This window comes from Stegodyphus dumicola, chromosome 2 (assembly GCF_044657685.1).
Source record: "Stegodyphus dumicola isolate Sdum_Otavi_A_Nest chromosome 2, ASM4465768v1".
Classification (NCBI taxonomy): Eukaryota; Metazoa; Arthropoda; class Arachnida; order Araneae; family Eresidae; genus Stegodyphus; species Stegodyphus dumicola.
The window spans coordinates 80,662,443-80,686,526 of record NC_140769.1 but is presented as its reverse complement, the minus strand read 5'-3'; the positions used below and the strand labels follow the sequence as shown (position 1 = coordinate 80,686,526).

Genomic DNA, 24,084 nt, shown 5'->3' with positions numbered 1-24,084 from the left:
TCATTTAGTGTTTATTTTAGGCAATGACTGCAGTTATCATGCATTTAGTATTTATAATATCATTCTTGCCTTTACAGGCTGTTCGCTGAGATATAATGAGTATTTTTAGAGACGAAGGTATACTCAAATGATTTTGTCACATAAATTAACGATAGTTAATTATTTTATTATGCCATTTCGGCCAATAAAATGATTCTCCAGAGCATTTTAATTTTGTGAAGTGGACAGAAATTGCATTATAATATAATGCACATAGAAAGAGACAGCACATGAACAAAATTAAAGTTAATATTCTAAAGGAATATTACATTCCTTTCAAAAAACTGTTTTCTTGTCTTCTGTCGCATGATAGGATCATATCTGTTGCCTAAACAGCTCATGGGACATTAACACTTAGTATTATCTGTGATGTATTTACCGATTTCCTAGATGACATAGCCTTAGCGGCAATGCGTGGTCTATGGTTCCAGCATGATGGAGCTCCGGCGCATTTCAGTGCGTAATTGACTAGATATAGAAAACCCAGGGCCCTGAATTGGACATGGAAGAGGGGGCCGGTTTTATGGCCGTCACAATTGTTAGATCTGATATCTTTGGGTTTCTTCCCGTGGAACCATCTGAAGAAGTTGGTCTATCGAGACCTAGTTACTGCAGAAATTGACTTAGTTGCTCGTCTACATGCTGCGTGTACTTTGGTGAATATCATGCAGCTGCAAGCGTGTGCAATCTGCCACTCCACAGAGTGCGCATGAGCGTGCATACATTTTGAACATTTTTCTATATAAAACATATGCAAAGACTGATAATCATCTTTGCAGTAATTTCTTTTTTCTTGCACAGGGTCATACTTTTCTTTCGCATTTATCTCGTAAATTGTGGGTCGTACACTTACAGTTCTATGGACACATTTTATGTAGTCCAAGCGAGGAATTTGACTTTGCAGTGTTTGGGTGGTCTTGATGAGACACCCTGTATATTCCAACATGATTTTTGTGTGTTACACTCATTCTCGACACACTGAAATTTAGCATGTTGGATCTGAACTTTGAAATATACTATATAATTTTATTCTAAATGATATGCATAACTGTTAAATATTTTAAAAGTAAATACATCATGTCATAATTATTTAACCTAATTTATTACTGTTAAATATATACGCACGGTTTATGAACGACGGGAGGTGTTGTCAAGTATTTGATGTAATGCGAGGTGTTTCGGCTACATTTTTAGTTTTGCGAAAATTTATGATAGTATTAATTTTGAAGTACATTAATATGAAATTAGATTTTTGTATTTATTTCGTAAAATTTCGCTTGATATATTCATATTTAATTTATTCTTTGAGATTCAAGAAGGATAGATTTTAAAATTCGTATGTCTAAAATTTATAAGCATATGAATATATCTATAAAACTACTCTCGAATTATTGCAGAATTTTTATCATTCTTAAACACACCTCGTAAAACATTTTTAGAATATATACAATTGAAATGCTATAGCACTACGATGTTTTTTATGTATAATAAAATATTTTCTCAGAGGTTAACTCATAACTAAGTGCTCTGTCTACTTTTAAGTTTTGTTTTTCTGCTGAAAGCATTCCTTGGTTAAAATCAGTGTGACAACTTTATCCATCAAGATATTATTTTTCTTCTTTTCTACGTGCTTCTTGAATTAATGAATGTTTGGAATGCAAATCGAAAGGCAAATCTTATATTACTTTCTTTACCTGGGATGGAAGATACATATTATTAAACAAAAAGAATATTCTGTACTCTTCGGGCACTCTTTTCTTAGTTTCGAATGTCAAGAAGAATATGCAGACAACTTTCCAGTGGGCTATCTAAAACAGACTTCAAAAATTTTTAACTAAGAAAGAAAGTGTAATGTGGATACATTCTAAAGAGGACTGTATAGAAACATTTTAAGCGAAAATATCTTGAGAGGAAAATTTTTAAGTAGCTTCTACTAAGTATGATACAGCAAAAATATTCTTTAGAAAAAATTAAGCGCATAAACTCAGAAGTGCCGTGATATTATAATTATTTTCAGCCTGTATGCTTATATATCCATTTATCTTTCAGCTACCTTAACTCGCACTAAACTTAAGTTTGCATAATCTAAGTCCAATAATAAGTCCAATGTCCATTTGCAATCCTCAAAACTTTCCTCACAAATATTATTACTTAGCCAACATAACTTCCTATAAGTGATAATAAATAAATCTGTTAGAAATTATGTTAACTGAACAATATGTGAATGTCACAAATCTTAAAAACATCCGCTGCTGTTCTGAAGTGAACGTTGACGGACGTATTGCAGCATTTTTGCATACGTTTTTGGCGCATCTTTTTTTAGTTTACTGTGTATTATGGAAAACTATTCAAAATATGATTTTGTTTATACTTACAAAATGTAATACTTAAAATCAATCTTAACTTACTGTGAATTTTAATTTCGATTCTACTGTCAATCCTTTAGTGTCGTGACATTTTAAAAATTAAATTTCAAGTAAAAGTTTTTATTAAACCAGTAATTTAAATGTCAAATTAATGGCATGCTAACATAGATATCCCATACAATATTAGCCGAAATATAAAAGCATTACTGTTTACAAGATACTACCAAGCATTACTGTTTACAAGATAAAAAGAAGGTATTCCACGTAAGATAACTTTATGTTTTACATAAAACTTCAAGAAATGTAGCAAAGATACTTCAATGGGTCAAATAACATATACTTTTATCTTCCACGGGCCAGGTTGCTATTCAGTAAAGCCTGACACATTCAGATTTAATCAAGAAGGTTACCTGAGTCATATGCTAAGCGATTTAAAAGCAATAAACACATTTCTTAGCAATATTTTTTCTACTTTTTAAAATAAAATATTAAATAACAAAATTAGTAACATTTTTTTAAATAAAGATGCATTAAAATCATAAGATGTTTAATTAGAAATATTCGAAGCTTTTATGAAATTACTCTTGGGAAGGCTAAATAATATATAGTGAGATAAAACTAAGTAAACAAGAATTCTTTTAATTGCATTAAACTTGATGGATTTTAAGAGACAGATTACTTCCATATATTTATTTAAACGTTGGGTTGCGAGTATAAGTAGTTACAGCTTGTCAAAAGGAGTAAGAAAAAGGAGCCATGTTATAATCGAGTAGATGCTTTACAATGCTTTCTTTTCTAACTTGTTAATTTTTTTTCGTGAATATTTAGTATATATATATATATTATACATACTAATATACGTGATTGTTTCGTCAGTAAAAAAAGTTATAGATTCTGTGAAAAGAGATGAAACCGTATGCCTTATATAGGCTCAGCATTCCTTACCCAAATATACGAAGTGTTGAAACAAAACATTTGAGCGCTGACAGGATTCCAGAAGTTAAAAATTAAATGCTACTAACACAAGTCATTACACCTGATTACGTACGATGGTTGGGTGTCGGTGATGTAAGTTCAGGCTCGAGTATAGTTATTTCCAACAACTATGGTTTAACAGCATAATTATGTGTGTGAGGAATAATGTTTCGATATGTGTTGGTTTAGAGTGCTAAAAGACATTGAAATGATTTTAAAAAGTATTGACACGAGTCTAAAAGTGTCTAAAGTTTTTTTTTTTATTTAAAAAATACTTTCGGCCTACCTGCTTGAGATATAAGTCTTACACAGTGTTGCAGCTTTTAATTCAATAAACATGTATATCATGTTTACTGAATTAAAACCATGATTATCATGCTCTGCAAATTTTGCTTTCCTTCGCCCCAGAAAAACTTTCTAAGTTATCTTATTAAGAAAACTGAACATTTATAGGATAAATTAAGAAAATACTGAAAACATGGAAAACTATATGCAACCTTTAACACTGCTAGGGAAATTCTAAACATACATTGCCTTGATGCTTTTAGAAATTTTGTAATTTTGCTGTTGAATTTTATGCTATGTGAGTGCGAAGGAAACGGTGTTTAATAATACAACTGAAAAGACAATTAACAAAAGTGGTTTAGCAGAAGTGATAAAGAGTGAAAGAGCAAATTGCTAGACAGCGAACTCATCGAAAGCGCTAAAACTCTTAAAGAATCCTTTGAGGCGACCGGTAAAATCTGAATTTTGAAATCCTGTGTTATATATATGGACTGTCTATTACCCGCCATGCGTTGCAGTGCTACTTAAAGGAAAGAAAGTGTTTGTGTTTTAATTCTGTTATGAAATTTTTTATGTTAGTTTTGGAGCATGTCTGCCTATTCCAGGCCACGTTGTACCGTGACTATTAGCAACATGATTTTGTAGTGTCGAGTACTTCTAGCTATTTGGCTTCATCTCGACGGTTTTCTACAAACCAGAGCCTTGCCCACGCGTTAACTTATCCTGTGAGCTGTTAGGCTAATCTACCACATTTTGAATTTGTTCAACGTACGTTTGTCGGGTTAAGCCAGAAATGGTTGGCTTTTGTAAACCCCAGCTAGAAAATTGTTAAGTTTGTGATCGAATAAAAGGGTCTTATACGCCCTTCTTCTGACTTTTGTTTTGTTTCACAAGGCTAGAAGATAATTCTTCAATAGTGTTTTTTTGAAGTCCCCAGTGCATGCTCCGTAAAGAACTAGACTTAATGAGGTATTCATCAGCCTGTTGGATCCCGTCGATGGAATTAGGAAACAAACTGCGCTACTAAAGTACTTACCTTTGAGCCAGACTCTACAAAGGCTTTATACAGAAACATTACACATCAAAGATTGTTAAATAAAGATATTTTTATTTGCAGCATATATTTCTATTAGGCAATTCGAGCGAATCCCACATTCTAATACATAAATTTAAAAAAATTGTTTTAAATAAATTTATATAACAATAAAATGAAATTAAATATTGTTGCCACTCACAAATTATATTAACAAAATTTGGTATGTGTTTACGTAAAGTTAAAATGTTTATATTAAAATTAATAAATACAATACTTAATGAGCAGACGATAACAATCGTTTTTCATTGTTGCTTATATTTTTAACAGAAAAATGCTAAATGAAGTTGAGAAACTCTGTTCACTAACCATTAACTAATCATGTTCCACTGTTCACTTTGACAAGTGCTTTTAGAAATGACTGAGCCGTAAACCTGAGGCTTCATAAACATTCCAAACGATCGAGCAATAATAGCTTATTGGTATTCATCAGACTCCACCTTGAAATATGTCATCTTCTGTGCACAGATTTGGCTCTAGTGAGGCAGAAGTACCTAGACAATAGTTAACGAAGGTTTAAAAGATTTGATGCTTTTTGAAGCGTCATATTTTTAAAAGGCAGAATATTCAGCTCTGGCTGCTGTCAAAACCAGATAGAAGCTTAGGGCGACCACGCAGAAGGGCGATAGAATTGCAGTTTCCAAACTTTTTTTATATAAAGTGTTACTGAAAGTTGTTAAAGCCACTTTTTTCACTTATAAAGCAAATAAGCATATTAGAGTATATTGTTTAATTAATTTTTCCTTTCGCTTACATACCTGTGTAATATTAAGACAATCGTTTAATGCATTCTGAGGTCACGAGATTATGATAACAGGAAACATGGTCATGTAGGAAAATGAAACTTTTTACATATATGTGAAATTATGAAATGAATTTACATGAAAACCAAATGGTGCAGTTTTTGTTGTTTCAAGAAGAGAAACAAGGGTGTATGCTTCAATCGAAATTATTTTTTTTTATATCTTAGTTCCCGATTTTAGATATTTTTGAAATATTGCGATATTAGATAATTGCGTTGAAGTATAATTTAGGTATTAGGTTGTTATTGTTTTATATACAAGAGTGAATATTGTTTTATAAAAATATATTTTTAGGGCAGGAAAACTATTAGTCTCAATCCTCAGGTCATCACTTTTGCTGTCTTTTTTTCACTTTTCCAATAACTAATCCGTATCACTGCCAGGCGCTTAAATAAATATTAAAAAACCAAAAAATATATAATGCTTATATAAATTCAGCTATTGTGATTTCACAGTTCCAGCTACTAATTAATAATGTAACCAACATGTTTCTCATAAAAGTATAATTTATCTTTAAAGCCATATAAAGCAATAAGCAAGCTATCGTAAACTAAATGAACGTGCATATGGTTTGTATTTGCAACTCATGAAAACTTAGCAGTAAAGCAACCGTGTAATCAAACTGTCACATTCTTGCCACTAGGTGGCGGGCATCTTGCTGTAATTACTCGATTTCGATTTCGATTTCCGAGAAGCAGTCGAGATTGGAACCGCTCTGAGGAGCGTAAAGACTCAGAACTAAAAATGTACTGTTTTAAAATAATTATCACCTACCTTGTAAATAGTGTATATTAGCTTTTTATTTCAATAAATAATTAAAAGACAAGATGGCCTGCTAATTGTAATAGAAACTCTTACTGGAAAACGTGATTATTAGAAGCCTGGCGTCGAGAACACTGAAGATGCAGCAGGTAAGGAATTTTACATTAATTTTATTGTAAATAGAAGAACCTGATGCAACATTTTTATGGCGCCCGAACAGGGACGCCAGGTTTTTTGAAAAGTTCTAATAAAGTGAATTCAAAAGCTGAATATTAAAATTGAAGATTTTAATACTTGTTCTTGAAGTATTCAGCAAAAGAATAATTTTGTTTTCTAAGTAAGAGTTAAATATTTGTTTTTCATGAGACGTATATTTTTTGTGTAAATGTTTGAATCTAAGAAAGATAATGGCTGAAGTAGATAAATTAAAAAAGAAAAGAAGTATCTTAAGAACTGCCGTTACAAAACTATTTAAGAAAATCGAAAGTGAATTAAATAAATCTGAAGGTAGTATTAATGAGCTCGAAGAATTGTTAGAACAGCTTAATGCTAAAACCGAAACGCTATCTAATGCCGATGTGGAAGTTGAACCAATTCTGAGTGTAGATGAATTCGAAATTACAGAACAATATCGCGAGAAGATAACGTTATGGAAATTCAGGCTTAAGAAACGGATTAAGGAACTTAATCATGACTTAAATGCACCGAACACACAGCAAAATATAAAAGATACACCTAATGTTAAATTACCAAAACTTTCGATTCCCGTATTTTATGGGAACAGTAGTCAATGGCTTACTTTTTGGAATAGTTTTGAGTCCTCAATACATAATAACGAATTATTGAACAAAGTAGACAAATTTAATTACCTGAAAGCGTATTTAGGAGGAACAGCTGCTAATTGCGTTCAAGGACTTCCGTTATCGCCGAAACATTATGATTCAGCAATTCAAATCTTACACGACCGTTTTGGAAGGAGAGACATTCTTATTAATGCGCACATGAATAATTTGCTGAATATTGAATCATTAAAAAATGCGAATGACATAAAAACATTTCGTAATTTGTATGATAAAGTACAAACACAGATTAGATGTCTCGAAGCGTTAGATGTTGTATCGGAATCTTACAGCGCTTTGCTGTGTCCGATGATTTTGAAGTTATTGCCTTCAGAATTAACGCTTGAATTTCATAGAACACAAAATGTTGGCACCGATTATAACATAAAAGATTTAATGTCATTTTTACACGCAGAACTTTCATCCCGCGAACGCACAAGGTCAACGTTTTCGCAACAGCAAAAAGTATCCGATCGGCGACAGTCTTCTTCCCCCCCTGCAACGAAAAGCGCATATGGTCTCTCAAATAGACATAATAAACCAAAGATTCCGACCGCTACGGATTTGTTTACAAAATCCGAATGCAGAGAGGAAAATATGAACTGCGTCTTCTGTAATCAATTCCACAAGATTTATGACTGTAGTTTCGTTTCCGGATTATCATTACAAGAAAAAAGGGACATTTTAAAAAGAAAATGTGCTTGCTATAAATGCCTAAAATTACACCATTTGGCTCAAAACTGCAGAACAAAAATAACTTGTTCTATTTGTAAAAAACAACATGCAACTATTATGTGTAATAAACAAAATCCTTCTGTCGAAGTTTCGGAAATTAAAAAAGACGAACAGATAGAAAATAAAGTACTTTCAAATCAAGCAGGATGTTCAGAAGTATATTTGCAAACTTTAATTGTTCGCATATATGGAAGAGGGAATAACCAATTTGTTCGAGCGATAATTGACACCGGAAGTCAAAACTCATACATAAGCAGGTATGCAGCAGAAAGGTTACAATTAAGAAGCTTAGGTGAACAAAGTGTAACCCACGGACTTTTCGGTGGCATAGAAGTTTCGGAAAAACATAAACGTTATAGAATAAAATTGGGTAGCGTAGATAAACGGTATAATTGCGAAATCAATGTATTGGATGAAAGAAAAATATGTTCTTCGGTCCCTAAAATCAAAAATATACATTGGATTAGGGAACTTAGAAGAAGAGGAATTTACGTCAGTGATGTTTTTGAAAATTGCAGATTATTTCAGGAGAACCCCCAAGAGATTCATTTGTTGTTAGGGACAGATGTTGCTGCAAATTTATTTACAGGTAAAATCGAAGTTCTTCCTTGGGGAAGATTAGTTGCTGTAAGTACAAGACTTGGGTGGACAGTCATGGGGAAAGCGAACACTGACAATTATGAAATAGAAAATTCCTTTTCCACGCTTTCGTTATCTTTACATATTTCTGATGCCACGCTGTCAGAACTGTGGAGGCTTGATGTTATCGGAATAACAGATCCAGTTACAAAGAAGGCTAGAGAGGAAAGGGATTTGCAAGCAAAATTGCAGTTCGAAAATTCTGTATCTCTAAACGAAGAAGGGCGTTATGAAGTCGCACTTCCGTGGGCGGAGAATCATGTACCACTCTCCACCCACAAGGATTTAGCGTTGAAACGTCTACAATCTACCACCCAGAAACTTTTATCTCAAAATTTATTTTCTTCATACAATGCAGTTTTTAATGACTGGTGTAACTTAGGAGTGATCGAAGAAGTTAAAGAAAATATTGCGGTTGACTATGGACATTATTTACCGCATAGACCGGTGATCAAAGAAAATAGCTCAACACCAATTCGACCGGTGTTTGATGCGTCTGCGAGGAAACAATCGTCTCCTTCTCTAAATCAGTGTTTGGAGTGTGGACCAAATTTGATAGAACTAATTCCATCTCTTTTGTTGAGATTTCGGGAAGGCAAGTTTGCTGCTATAGCAGACGTTGAAAAGGCTTTCTTACAGATCAGTGTAAGGCCTCAAGATAGAGACTGGCTTCGGTTTTTCTGGTGGAATGATGTGGAAGAAAGGAAAACGAAAATATTTCGTCATACTAGGGTAGTATTTGGGGTTAAGAGTAGTCCTTTCCTTTTGGCAGCTGTTATAGAATTCCATCTACAAAAGTACATGAAAAATTCTTCATATGATACGGAGATAATAGCTAAACTCTTGCGTAGCTTCTACGTAGATAACGTTGTTGCCAGTTTTGACAAAGAATCCGAGATGATTCAGTTCATCGAAAAATCTCGAGAAATAATGAATGAAGGAAAGTTTAATCTTCGAGGTTGGTTACATAATGGAGATAACCTGAAACAGGAAACTATTTCACCCGTATTGGGTCTGTTATGGAACTGTCAGAAAGATAATTTAACTTTGAATCTGAATTGGCTAGAAGATTTTGAAATGGGTATAATAACGAAGAGAACAATTCTCGCTGTAACACACAAAATATTTGATCCTATTGGTATTGTGAGTCCTGTTCTCTTGTATTCTAAAATATTGTTGCAGAACCTATGGAAAACAGGAATTTCTTGGGATACTGAAGTTGACGAGAGTACAAAACAAAATTTTGTGAATTGGTATAAAAGCCTTTTTCTCTTAAAAGAAATATCCCTCCTACGTTGGATACATTCCAGCAAGGACAATAGGAAGTTCTGCAGCATTCACACATTCTGTGATGCCAGTAGTAATGCGTATGCTGCTGCAGTTTTCTTGAGAACTGTGACGAATTCTGGAGTTGAAATTCATCTGTTGGCATCGAAGTCTAGAGTAGCTCCCGTAAAATCTATTACGATCCCTCGTCTGGAATTGATAGCTGCCACGATAGGTGCCAGACTATGCTCTTCTGTTTTAAATGGTTTGCAATGGCAAAATATGGAAACGCATTTTTGGACGGATTCTACAACAGTTTTGACATGGATTCAAAGGGAAGAGATTGTCTGGGCTGTCTTTGTGGAAAACAGAGTCAGGGAGATTAGGAAACTGACGGATCCAAAAACGTGGAAACATATTGCTGGAACAAAAAATCCAGCTGACCTCCCATCAAGAGGTTGCACCGCTAAACAACTTTTAGTAGTTAGATGGTGGGAGGGCCCCGACTGGCTGAAGAAAAATCAGGAAGAATGGCCTAGACAAAGGGAAATACCGGACATGGAAATAGTGAATTCAGAAAAAAGGAAATCAGTCATTTCTGCACTAAATACGCAAAGGGTAGAACATTTTTTTGAGAAATATTCATCTTACCATAAAATGTTAAGAATAACTGCTTGGATATGCAGATTTATCAAAAACTGCAGAAGACCAGATTCTAAACAATCAGGAGAACTCACGGTCCCGGAAATAGAAACTGTAGAAAAGAAAATATGCAAGATAATACAAATAGAAGCATTTGGCAAAGAACTTAAAGTTAGCAACCTTTGTACCTTTTTTGACTCAGATGGCCTTATTCGGTTAAAGACCAAGATTACTAGAAGAGAGGAAGAAGAAAATTTTCTCTGTCCAATTGTATTGCCCTAAAATCATGACTTAGTTCATAGGTTAATTTTAGATTACCATTTGCGACTATCCCACGCTGGTGTGCAGTTCGTACTAGCCAATATTCGACAGAAATTCTGGGTCCTGAGAGGAAGAAAAACAGTACGTAAAGTTCTTATGAAGTGTGTTCGCTGTAGAAGATATAGCGCAAAGAATATAGAGACTGTTCCAGCACCTCTTCCTGAAGATCGAGTTCGAGATGCTCTGGTGTTTGAAGTGACCGGAGTCGATGTAGCCGGTCCTCTTTATTTACGAAAAGGAAAAAAGGCATGGATCTTGCTCTTTACTTGCGCGGTCTATCGCGCGATACATCTTGAACTGATAGAAAGTTTATCAACTAATGCGTTCATCTTGGGATTAAGGAGATTTATTGCCAGAAGAGGTCGTCCAAGTATTATTTACAGCGACAATGGCACTAATTTCGTTGGAACTGAAAATCTTTTAAGATCGATAGATTGGAAAGAAATAGAATGTAATTCAACTAGTATGAGAATACAGTGGAAGTTTAATCCTCCAACTGCTTCATGGTGGGGCGGTTGGTGGGAGAGGTTGGTACAAACAGTGAAGAAGATGTTGAGAAATGTTCTCGGCAAGTCCTGTGTCTCTTATGAGGAAATGTTGACTATACTTTGTGATATCGAATCAGTAATCAACTCAAGACCCCTTACGTACCTTTCAGAAGATCCAAATGATCTTACGGCACTAACTCCTTCAATGTTTCTACAAGATGTGCACGACGTCGGAGTGCCTGACTTAGACTACCTGGATACCATTAATCTGACAAAAAGATACAAGTTCTTGCAGAACTTAAGAGAACATTTCCGCAAAAGATTTCGTGGTGAATATTTAGCTATCCTAGTGCAAAAACCATCTAAACGATCTACTCGGACTATCAACAAAAATGACTTGGTGTTTGTCGGCAGCGACAACAAGAAGAGAATAGATTGGCCAATAGGTCGTGTTGTAGAACTATATCCTGGGAAAGACAACGAAGTACGTGTTGTCAAAGTGAAAACTGCAACGGGTGAACTCCTAAGACCTGTGAAACGTATTTATCCTCTCGAACTTGATAGACCTAACTTGTTTAGTGACTTCACCATGAACATAAAAAACTCTGCGGATAAGTGTTACAGTGATATGAACTATCAAACTAGATATGGACGTAAAACTGTAAAACCTCTTACATATTTTTAAATTGCTATATTAATTTTTGTTTCTTTTCAGTATTTTAGAAATTTAATTGTCCTAACAGTTGTCAATTGGAACATGTTATCTGGATATGGTATGAATGTAATGCAGAAAATGTTTAGATGTGTAATCCTTCTTTGTAAGTATTAATTTTAGAGCATTAGTTACTTTTCATATTTGTGAAAGTTGTACTTGAATTTTTGTTTGATTATTGATAAATTTTGTTTTGATTTTCCCATCTTATCGAGGTAAAATCAAAAGGTGGGAGGATGTCACATTCTTGCCACTAGGTGGCGGGCATCTCTTCCTTTACTTTTGCTGTAATTAAGTTCCGAGAAGCAGTCGAGATTGGAACCGCTCTGAGGAGCGTAAAGACTCAGAACTAAAAATGTACTGTTTTAAAATAATTATCACCTACCTTGTAAATAGTGTATATTAGCTTTTTATTTCAATAAATAATTAAAAGACAAGATGGCCTGCTAATTGTAATAGAAACTCTTACTGGAAAACGTGATTATTAGAAGCCTGGCGTCGAGAACACTGAAGATGCAGCAGGTAAGGAATTTTACATTAATTTTATTGTAAATAGAAGAACCTGATGCAACAGAAACGCGAGAAATCAGTCTTCATTTCCTGAAGCTTCACTATAGCGGACGATTTTAAAAAAACTAACAGCTCAACAGTTAGTTCGAGTTTCGGCGGAATTTGCATGTAAATAGCTTTTCCCCTTGTCTCCAAGTAAATTTCTTTGTTACTTTTATTAATTTTGCCATGTTTTCGTTATGAATATTTATATATTTATACTGATTCAAATTATTTTCTATAAAAATTAAATTTCCCATCCCAGAGGCAACGAAGTACCCCAAACCCTTATTCCTTCACCCTCGTGATAAACAGTAGGCAATTATTCGGATTCATTCGCCTTTCGTCACACAGCAATTCGTTCATCTGATCCGAATATAATAAATTTTAATTCGTCTGCAAATATAATATTGTTTCAATATGATAAATGTAGCCCAGACTTCAATGCATTTTGAAAATTTTCACACAGTGCAACCATTTTAGTACATCATAGATAATTAGTTGAATACTTTACCTGACGAAACTTTTGGATATTTTGAATACTTTGGCCATTCTTAGAATGATGAATAGTTAAATTTCAAACTGAACTTATTGTTAATGTGTAGCTTTGCTAGGTTCACTTCAGATATAGAGCTGTTAATTATGTTTTGATGAATAAGTAACACTTTTCAAATGCAGACGATAACCCTTGTGATGTAATTTAATGGAAAACAAAAAATTATGGCAAGAAATATCATCTGATAAAATATCTCAAAAACTTTTGAGTGTTCGAATTATTATGTAAGTTAGTGATCGCATATATTATGTGATTAATACTTTGAATAAATTACTTTATTACAAGGAATATTTAAATGATGCTTAAAATACAGAAATAATGTATTTAAAAAATTGAAGTCTGTGTTTCAATATTCAGTATAAGATTTATGCTATCGAAGTTTTAATCTTACAAGTATATACAGTCCGAAAACAGATGTGAGCCACTTTTCATACACCTACATGGTCAGTTTCTTCATTATTTAGTAATTAATTATGTATTCCTCACAATAGAAAATGATTAACTATATCTATATGGACACGAATATTTATCATTTTCCATTTTATGGAGGAATGGAATTATTATTATACATGGTATCCCTGAATTCATGGGATACACTTTAAGGGTAGGTAAAATACATATAAAGAAGCATTTTTTATATAGCAGTGAGGGATCGGAAATAAAAAGTGTAGACGGAAAAGACAGAGATGCTGAGGAAATGAAAAAAAGCTCTTTAGTTATATTAATGGTAAGTGCTCAAATATGCCAGCACCAGTGTCGATACAGGCCTAGTAGCGTCTAGCAAGAGATCGGTTTACTCTTTCGAAGATGCTTCTCTTCTGTTAACAGTTCACAGCCCTGTACATAAGATGCATGTCTGCTTTCTCAAAGAGTGTAAATTGCTCCACCACGCATAAAAATCTCTAAGAGCAAAGAATTATTTGAAGCTCGCAGAATACCATTCAAGCTCAATAAAAGTGTTTTGCCGAAGATTAATAATACAAACAAATTCAGCCTCCATATTAAATAATTTTCCTCCTTAGAATTCATTTGTTTTTTTAAGCTATGTCGTTCAATTTCTAATATCACTTGCTCTAAAAATCTTTTACGAAAATACATGCTGCCTAGCTGTTGTGACACTGTCCTCTACCACTTACAATATATCCTGATCACTGAATTGACACTTCCAGGGCTTTATTGCTGTTAATGGTCGGACGTTTCAGCACTTACTATAAATAATGTTATGGAGATAAGGATCTTTTTTTTATTTCCTCAATATTTCCTGTTCCTTCGCCTACACATGTTATTTCTGACCTCATATTGCTGTACAAAAAATGCTTCTTTATATGTATTTTACTTACGTTAAAGTTTGGCCAATGAATTCAGGGACACCTTGTGTAGTAAAAAGGTCCACATGATTGTGCCCAGCAGCAAACTGATGAACTATGAACTAAGCAAAAGCAAATAAAACATTGACGTTAAAATCTAAATTTTTCAAATTTACGTTTTATTAATTTTTATTATTATTATTGTTATTATTATTATTATTATTATTATTTTTGGTTTTTGTTTTGAATGAAGTTTTTTAAATAAACCATTGTCAGTTTAAACGTGAATATTGCTTAGCTTTAAGAACACATGTAAAATGCCTTACGAATTGAGCTTTTGGAACTACTAACACATTTGGTATACCTTCACAGAATGCTAGTGTTACGGTGAACATCTGTTCAAAAATCATTGCTGTCAGTACTTTAGAAATCTCAGTTGAAGAATGAAATAAATAAAATATAAAGCTGCAACAGAAATCAATCAAACCGAAAAATAGCTCATCTTTTTCATCCTTTACAATACCAGTCTAATCTTGAATCTCAATCACTGAATTCTTGTAGAACTCCTCGGGCTACATAGCGCTTCTCATAAAGTGACCACCACATAGACATGAAGTAAAAAATCGAATATTGAAGAAGCCTTCGAAAAGATCACATTATTGGAGCACCTTTTTTTTTATCCTTTTCTCATTTCATTCAGCCTTATTATTATTTACTTTTTTGTTGTTTAGCGCGCGGAGATCACTGAACTCGGCGCTTACTGCCATCAGTCCTACCTTTGATCATACGCTTCAAATGAGTTGAGTCTGGGCGCCTTATATGTTATTGATGGATACATGTGAGCATTTAAAAGCTTCCGAAAGGTTTCTTAGAATTTTTTTGTATATCTCCATCATTACAGCCTAAAAAAATGGAAAAAAGGGTTACTTTAAAAAATGCATGTAATTGACTTTTTCTATTTGATGTATCATTTACGTTTTCGCAACTTTTTATACTCAGTTTATAAATGGTTACTTATTTTGATAAGTTTATTATACAGGTTGTTTGACGAATCTTTCTTTCTATGTTTTGCTTCGGTAAAAGAATAAATGTAGTTACAGAGAAATTAGTAAGGATGCTTTTAAACCAGTGGAGCGAGCCAGTATAATTAAACGTTTCCTATTTTAGAACTGTTTGTAACTATTTAACTAATCAATAAATTAATTTAAATACGTGTATATTTTTTTAAATGGAGGGTCTAAAAAATATAGTATTATGCAGTATAGTATCAATTATGATCAAATATATTATATAATCAAATATCCTTTCCATTCCTTTGGTTTCGTAAAACGGCTTTGTTGTAACCCAAACAAGACTTTTTTGTCTTGAATATGTCTAAGGAATATAAACAGAACCACTATAGTTATATTTATGAATAATAATGAAGCCACTACGGAATCGGCAAACATTTTTCAAACGCTTTTATTGCCAATGAGAAGCATAAAATATTATTTAAAAGTATATTGCCTTGTTTTATAACAATAGTAATCTAAATATATTGTAAATCTGAAAGATATAATAAAAATGTCGCATGGCTGGCAATGATGTATCGATTTCTGGTACCTTCTTCCTAGCGATCGGAAAGTTCCTTCAGAGATATTTTTAAGCTATACGTATATGTAAAGTAAAAATATATGTAAAACAAATTTCTAACTTTAATTGGCAATAGTTACTCATGTTCTTCATTTTAATTTTGTTTATTTTCCCTTTCTGGTTTAATAATAAAATAATAACTGCTTACAATACAGTTATTTAAACTGCGTTATTTAAAGTTATGTCATATCAAACGATCTCACATAACGCTGCGAATGTCGGTACGTTTCAGCCAATCAATGAATAAGAGTTCATTTGACCTCAAAACGTTTTTGGGGAACCATAATCTTTTGACTCTCTCCTAGGACTTCTTTGGAATGCACTTTTCTGCTTGCTTGCTTTTAATACTTAGCGACCCACTTCTCTGTGTCATTCATTGCACTTGTCTTAAGATATAATAAAATCTAAAATACGAATAAAAATATGATGATGCTCTCATATTGATGCTAATGCAGACTTCGCTCATATTGATGTGTGGATCAGAATATCCTTCTATGGAATTATTCTGTCCTGAAGTAAATTATCCTGAAGTCAGGCTGCGTCTGACTACAACTGCTCAATTACGTATTTTACATGCCAGCGCCATTTATAAAACCATCGGCCCGATCAAAATTATCTGTATCTTCTCTTGCATCCTAAAACATTAACCCCACACATATATATGTCTCTGTGTTCGTAAGATAATATACGATATAATGTAAGATATACATGCAAGATAAAGATAAAATTTCAACTTTGGTATGCATCATAAAAGAGTCTAAAGGTTTGGTTCCCTTTTTGTCCTAAGAATAGCAACATGCTTACAGTAATCTCCTGCTTTACAAAGTATGCAACTTACGTAAATCGCATTTAAATACGTGCACAAAAGCCATAACATTCAAACTGAAACCAGTTAGAAATAAAGAATCCGGAAATAATTTCTTTCTCCGACGACCCATGTTTCTTCAATTCATATAAATAATCGCCTGGTTAGTGTAGTCACTTGTTTATCACCGTTATTGTTCATTGTTTATCTAATCTTAAAATGAATCTGAAGCGCAAAACCATTTAAAATTAAAGATCTGAAACTAATTTGGAACAAAATTTGAAACGAATTCGCATATATGAAGACAAAAATAAATTATCAACGATAATTCGGGACGTAAGTGAACCTATTTCTACATAATAAAGGATATACTTTGCAATGAAGAATAAAGTTCTCATTTTCAAAAACACCAATGATGATGATATATAAATTAAATAGGTTGAATTGTACAAATATTACCAACGCCAGAGGCCGGCCCAATTTCAGATATAGAGAAATTGCTGTATCACTGGATCGAAGATTCAGCGCAGAAATGTATATACCATTGAGCTTTCGGATTATCAAGGAAAAGGCTAGGTCTTTATATAAAAACTTTCAAAAGAAGGCTGTTATTCCGGATACGGAGTATAATCCGGATTTAAAGTGCGAACAATTCAAGAAGCGTGCCTTTCTACATCACGTCAAAGTGCGGATGTGAGGCAGCAAGTGCGGATATTGACATGGCAACTGCTCATACTTTCGTCAAAATGACAACTCATATAGTCCCTGACTACCTTTAGTCTTCAAGATCGCGAGAGCTATAAACTACCAGAGAATATCTCTCTCTAAAACCATACATCTCCACCATTGCCGAGCCAATCTAATTAGTTGTCGCGAGACTTTTTTTTTATTTGAAAAGCTTTATTTCAATTTCATTTTATATTCTATAACATATTTTTATGGTTTGTATTCGAGTAAAAACTGCTCCACGATGCATCATGTATAAAGCAATATTGTGCAATTAATGTAAACTGAAATAAAAATTCAATTTAAAGTTTAATTTTTTTAATTACATAAATATGAAATTAATTATACGCTAAATCAGTAATAATCAAAAATTTTTTAAACAAATAATGAATATAAATTACTGCTATTGCTTTCCAAAGGAAACAAGCTCAATGCTCATAAATTAAAACAGGTAACCATGTAAAAGGGAAAAGTATCATCTAAATTAAAAAAAAAATTTTTTTCAAAGTATTCTGCTTTAAGAAACAAAGCATTGCTAATAGAAATTAATATAAGTTATAACGAATTAAATTTAAGATTAAGTTGAAAAATTTTTGGAAACTTGAGAAAGAAAAGTTGAAAAACAATAAATTAATTAAAATAAATGAAGACTGGGCTAAATCGTTTTCAAGGGGACAGCCGAGAAATGATTATTCCTCCTTTATTTAATAATTAGAACTTTTCTTAATTCGGGCTATATTTATAACCGGATCCAAAGTAATTCAAGACGTAGAATTAATTATTTTATGAAATAATTAATTTAATAAATAATATAATTTACTTTATTTCTACATTATCCCAATATAGCTTTAATTTTCGTAAAAATTACTAAATGCAATATTAATCAAATAAAACGCTTCTGTAATTTTACTGTAAGGGATTTTCCTGCTCCCTAATCAAAATTTTAGACGAAAGCTTTCCTTTTTACATTCTTTAACTTAAGTCGGAAAAAAAAAAAAAAAAAAAAAAAAAAAAAAAAAAAAACTAATGGCGTCGTCTTTCCCCACGACATATCGCTGAAAGCAAAACGCGCTGGAAATCACTATTTGAGAAACAATTATTCGGACAAAAAATGGAAAAATATTGTCACAAAAGATGAATCTAGAATACATTTAAATGAACGCAATAAAAAGAGATCCATTTATTACCATCAAAGAAAAGAAAAAAATTAAAAATTTAGAACATGGTTCAAAGAATCTAAAGAAAATTTTTCAAAGGGATTTATGGTTTTTGTTGGTTTTTGATATAACTACAATTAAAAATTGAATAGATTGCAGAAAGAAAACTGTTAAAGTCAACTCCACATATTATCAGGAACATATTTTGTATCCAGTTTCCAAATATGAAATATCTTCTCTTTACTCACAGTGCCATACACAAAGAAAGGAGCCACAAGTCAAAACCCACTGTTAATTTCGCGGAAAAAAATGAAACAAGAAACGAGTATCGCCATACCCTTCATTCATATCCCTAATAAATTTTCTGATATATCATCCAACGGATTTTTGCGCTTTTTAAATTTTAAAAAGCGGTTTATTCAGACTTCGACCTAACCTCTTTGGATTTTGGAAAACTCTTCAAGAGGAACGGGATAAAATACCTCTTCCGCTACTAAAAAAAGTTTTATTGTCTTGGGAAATTACGGTGCAGAAAGATAGTGAAGGATAAGTGTTATCAAATGGAACATTCAAAACGGAAACATTTTAAGTAAAATATTTCTGTGAACACAAGGAAAATCGTCTAAAAACTATGCGAAGAGCCTTAGTAGCTCTGAAATGTATCATTTCAAAATTAATTATTGTCATATTTTCTTTTATAATGACCATAATTCCAGTACTTACATAACGCAGGATGTCTCTCAGCTAATAACAACATTAAAATTTCAAGTATCAAAATTTTAGTCAGCCAGTGGAATTAAAATAGAACCATAACTTATCTAATTTTAATGAACAATTTTTTCTTTTCACGCTTGGTTAAATGACTTAAAATCGCACTTATTAGACGATTCTCATTAAGGAAAAATGAAAGAACTAATGAGGAAATATGAAAATTGCAGAAACAGCATAACATTTTGTACGAAGGAGCTAATATGTGTAAATCTGCTTATAGTAATAGTTAATTTACAATGCATAAAATGAAAACAAAATGGTTTATCACAATACGAATTTTGCGAAATGTTGTACATAATGTATCCTTGCAAAAAGAATAAAAATATATTTATTTCTAGTGCATATGCCCTCACATATTAAGAGAAAAAAAAAAGAATGAGCACCACGTGCAAGAGACAGAAATGTGTCTTACGTTCGGTGTTATTGCCTCATGAAGTCACGTGCTTCAAATATAGCATAAATTTGACCTTTATGCCATATTTACATAAACTTGATTTTTGTGTCAGGGAGATGGCAAGGTAAATAATTAGCTTACGATCTATTTAAAATTCTACTCTACACTTGTCCATTACCTTGTAATGCAAGTTAAAAGTGAGAAGTGAATAAATATATTCCTTTAAAAATTAATAGTTTTCAAAAGCATTCACAAAAGTCTGCAAAGGGATTAAAAGAATTTAACTGAAAGTGATTTCAAAAACTGCACATGCAAGCAATATATGGGCTAACACAAATAGATTGCTTAAAAAAAAATGAAAAGATATACAAAATTTTATTAGGATATCGTAGAAGATTAACGATTTCTAAAAAAAATAGATTAAATTTATTCTGTGTGAGCTAGTATTTTTTGTTTATAAAATTTAGAACGTTTTCTCAGAAATTTATCTTACAACTTTATTTAGCATAGGACAAATATAAAATTCCTCAAGAAGTTCTAATGTTCATTAAATCACCTCAATTTGAATAACATTCAAAATTGACAAGTGTAAACAGCAAAAATGTTCTTTTGATAATTTTAGAACTTTAATATTAATTTTTAAAAGTTTTTCAATGAATTATCATTGCCTCTGGAAACAGATTCTTAAGCAAGTATTGTTTATGTTTATAGCATTTTCTGTAAAAAGTTTTATACTTTTTACTGATCGATCAATTAACTATAGGCAGTAAAAATATCTTATACAAATGTTTTTTCAGTATGTGGAATTTTGGTATACATTATTTCATAGTTTTTGTTAAATGACACTTGTTCACAAATTAAGAAAAGCATCAAAGAGAAAATTCACAGAATAAACCATAATGACTGAGACGTTTCAGATTTTGAAAGAAATGTTTTAACCTAGTAATGATACTTTGGTCTCTAAAGTCTTGAAATATTAATGTCAAAATCTTTAGACATGATTTCAGACTGAAAATTTCTTGAATACACTCAGTATGATGTACAAATTGTAACAGACGATAACGAGATTTTTCATTAGCATAAAGAAATCATTCTTTCCTCGCACATTCTGGCAACCTGCAGTATTATTTACAGTAATGTCAATTTTCATTTACTTTAAATATGCTTTTTTAAACCATATATTAGTGTTAAGATAACATTTTGATATAACCTTGGTCAACAGACAAACAAGGTTACGCTCTTTCCAACTATCGAGTTCAGTGATGTTTTTTGACTTATAGAAGTGGGAGAAAGGAAGACACAAAGGGAGTCAGTGATGTCACACACTCAAAGATTTCTGGTCAAGAAGAGCAAATATCTTACAACAATGTTTCTTTTGAATGTAGGATTTTTAAGTAATAATTTGTTTAAAACTTCTATTTCCTTCTCTTCTACCCTGAATTAGGCATTAACAAATTAGACTAATTTATTATTAGCAGTGTGATTTAGTTTTAGAACGTAAGTAAGATTTTACTGAAATATCTTCGGCGATAATCTTAGTAGACGAGTGCAAGCATGTTCGAAATTGCTAGAGTTCAAGATCCATTCCCTCCTCAGATTTTAGCATTTTCTTTCTCTTAAACCTTTTCTCCCATACTTTGAAAGAAATTTCTTCGACGTGCACATTGTTTCAAATTCGCAGATTTCATATCTTTGCAAAATAGAAAGAAAAATATTTGGTACAAGCATCGGTAAACAAGGGATCCATTGAAACAACTGCATCGCTATATCTTTAATAATTAAACCTTTTCTGTATTATGTAACTGCAAAAATATACATGTTGGCTTAATTTGCGATAGAACAGCATAACTTTTTCTCATATTTGGCTTTGCCATTTTGAATACTTTAGTTTAATTATAAAATTTTATGCTTTATTTTATATTTTATCTTTAGATTTTAAGGTATAATTTCTAAATTAGGAAGCTTATAAGCTTATCGCAACTGCTTGAATCAATCTGTATTTCGATACCAGGTCTAAATTTCTTTTTAATAATAATTAGATATTAATTTAATATTGTAATAATTAGATATATACTAGCATGATTTAAAATGCAGAGGATAAGAGTATAAAGATGATAGCTTGATTTATTTTTAAGGAATAGGCTTATTAATATATATTTTCGAAAATAGAACTCATTACCAGTATATAAGCACGCTAACATTATTCAGCTATAGCCAATCTGGACTTCCGTTACGGGTTCTGTGGCATGTAATTTTAATTTTATCGTCAAAAGTTGCTACGAAATTCGAAAATGTTAACAAAGCTAATAAAATATTAAAATCGAAAACATGTTTTTTATAAACCGATGTATCTATTTCAATAACAGAAGAAAAAAACTGTGTAGTAAGTTGTAATCACTTTTGTAGTATAATTATGCAATGAAAGATAGAAGAAGATTAGAAAAAGTTCTCAGGTAATAAAAATGATTAATCAACACATACTGTCAATACAGCACAATGGAGATTAGATTAGTCATTTTCAAAGGCAGTTGAGTTTCGACAAGATTCAATTTGAAAGTAATTAACATAAAGCTTTGCTACTGTAGTTAAGATATATTTACGAGAATAACATACAATGGGACATCTATCTACTGCGCGATTAATAGCTGAATGATATATATAACTAATCATTTAATGAAGCAATTATAAATTTTGTTTTGGAAAATACGAAACAGTGGGATGTCTGATACAGCATATTAGTATGCGGAGCTGCTGACTGCCGTGATTAACACATTATACTTTAATAACATTAAAAGTATGATTTTATGATATGGTTAATCAGAACTCATGTTTTCTCATAGTGATTTCAAAGGAACTTAACTTGTTGTTTCTATTTTCAGGTGCTATTTCAAGTTGTTTGCGTCGTTGGTAGTTTTCTTGCTGCTTAATGTAATGTCCTCCCAAAGTGCTCCAGCCTTCAAGCTAAAGAGTTACATGGCATATAGAAAGAATAATGGAGGGTATCCTCCTCGTGCCGATCGTCGGCTTATGGACGGAACTTCTCCCATCCATTTCATAAATCCGTTTGTGCCTCCGTCAGAATCCATGAATCCTTTCGGCAGTTTATATTCTTCTTCAGGGTTGTCGGGATCAGCTGCTGGCTCAGCGGTCTACAGGCTACCCTTGCGTCTATTTTCTAATGGGAAGCCACACAGTGTAATTCATGGATTCCCCAGCAAATCTCATCACGTCATGGACTTCTTGCCGCATGCCTTATCTAATATCATACGGTTGCCACTGAAGTACATTTCGAACGCAAAGCCTATTGGCGTCTACCTCAAAGACCCATCTTTCAACTATTTGTGATGTATGTTCACATTGTATCGAACTTAAGAAATTATAGCAAATCTTTATCAGTTCCACGAAGATGATAAAAACATTGACATTTATACAGATGCATCTTCAGAGACCTTTGCAAATTCAGCAAAGAATTATTTTTTGTTGTTTATCTTAGAAATTTCGTAACAGAAATTTCAATAAGATTCGTTGTTAGCAGCAACATATACATGATCGTTATTTATCAACGTATGCTCCGATGTGAAAGCGAGCTTTGTGAAATGTTCATAATGAAAAAGATGTTTCTCATTCTTTTTTTAATGTCAGAAAGTAAGGAAAAGGAACCTCTATGAGAGAGTATTATAATCTGATTTAAAAAAATAGCGCTGAAATTTCAGTATTTCAAATAATTTCAAAAATTTTACATGAATTTTTTTACATGTAAATTGCATGCTGAATATTTGTATTACAAATCTGTATTTTATTTAAAATAAAAGGCTTTTAACTGCGAAAGAATATTATAAAATGTGTGAAATTTTTTTAATAAGAAACGGGATGCATCTTTAATGCAAACTAGCATGATTTGTATTAAAGAAGGGTTACGATTTAAGCCAACTTTATGTTGCTAAGAAATTAAGCTATTAATTGAACACATATGGTTTTATAATAATTTAAAAATGCTTACTTGCATCTATCGATATTAAGGTTTTTATAAAATTAACTTTTTGAAAATCGGACTTGGAGGAATTACTTAATGATCTGCATGCGCAATTTAAGAACACATTCATTTTTCAGGAGATGTGTTAACTACGCTTATGTAAAATTTAACTAAATGTTCTGTTTGAAGGTTATAAAATAGAATAATTTTTAATGCAATTAACATTACCATAATTTACTGGCAAAAAGG

The 24,084-nt window shown here is 32.2% G+C and overlaps 1 protein-coding gene across 1 annotated transcript in view; it reads left to right on the top strand.

Annotated features, from left to right (window-relative positions):
* Positions 1-23,693, top strand: part of LOC118205471 (uncharacterized) — a 78,289-nt gene extending 54,596 nt beyond the window's left edge. Inside the window, exon 2 of the mRNA XM_035377757.2 lies at positions 22,742-23,693. Within this exon, the coding sequence (XP_035233648.1) occupies positions 22,742-23,207 (466 nt within the window). The 3' untranslated portion in view covers positions 23,208-23,693. The remainder of the gene's footprint in view (positions 1-22,741) is intronic.
* The last annotated feature ends 391 nt before the right edge of the window (positions 23,694-24,084 follow it).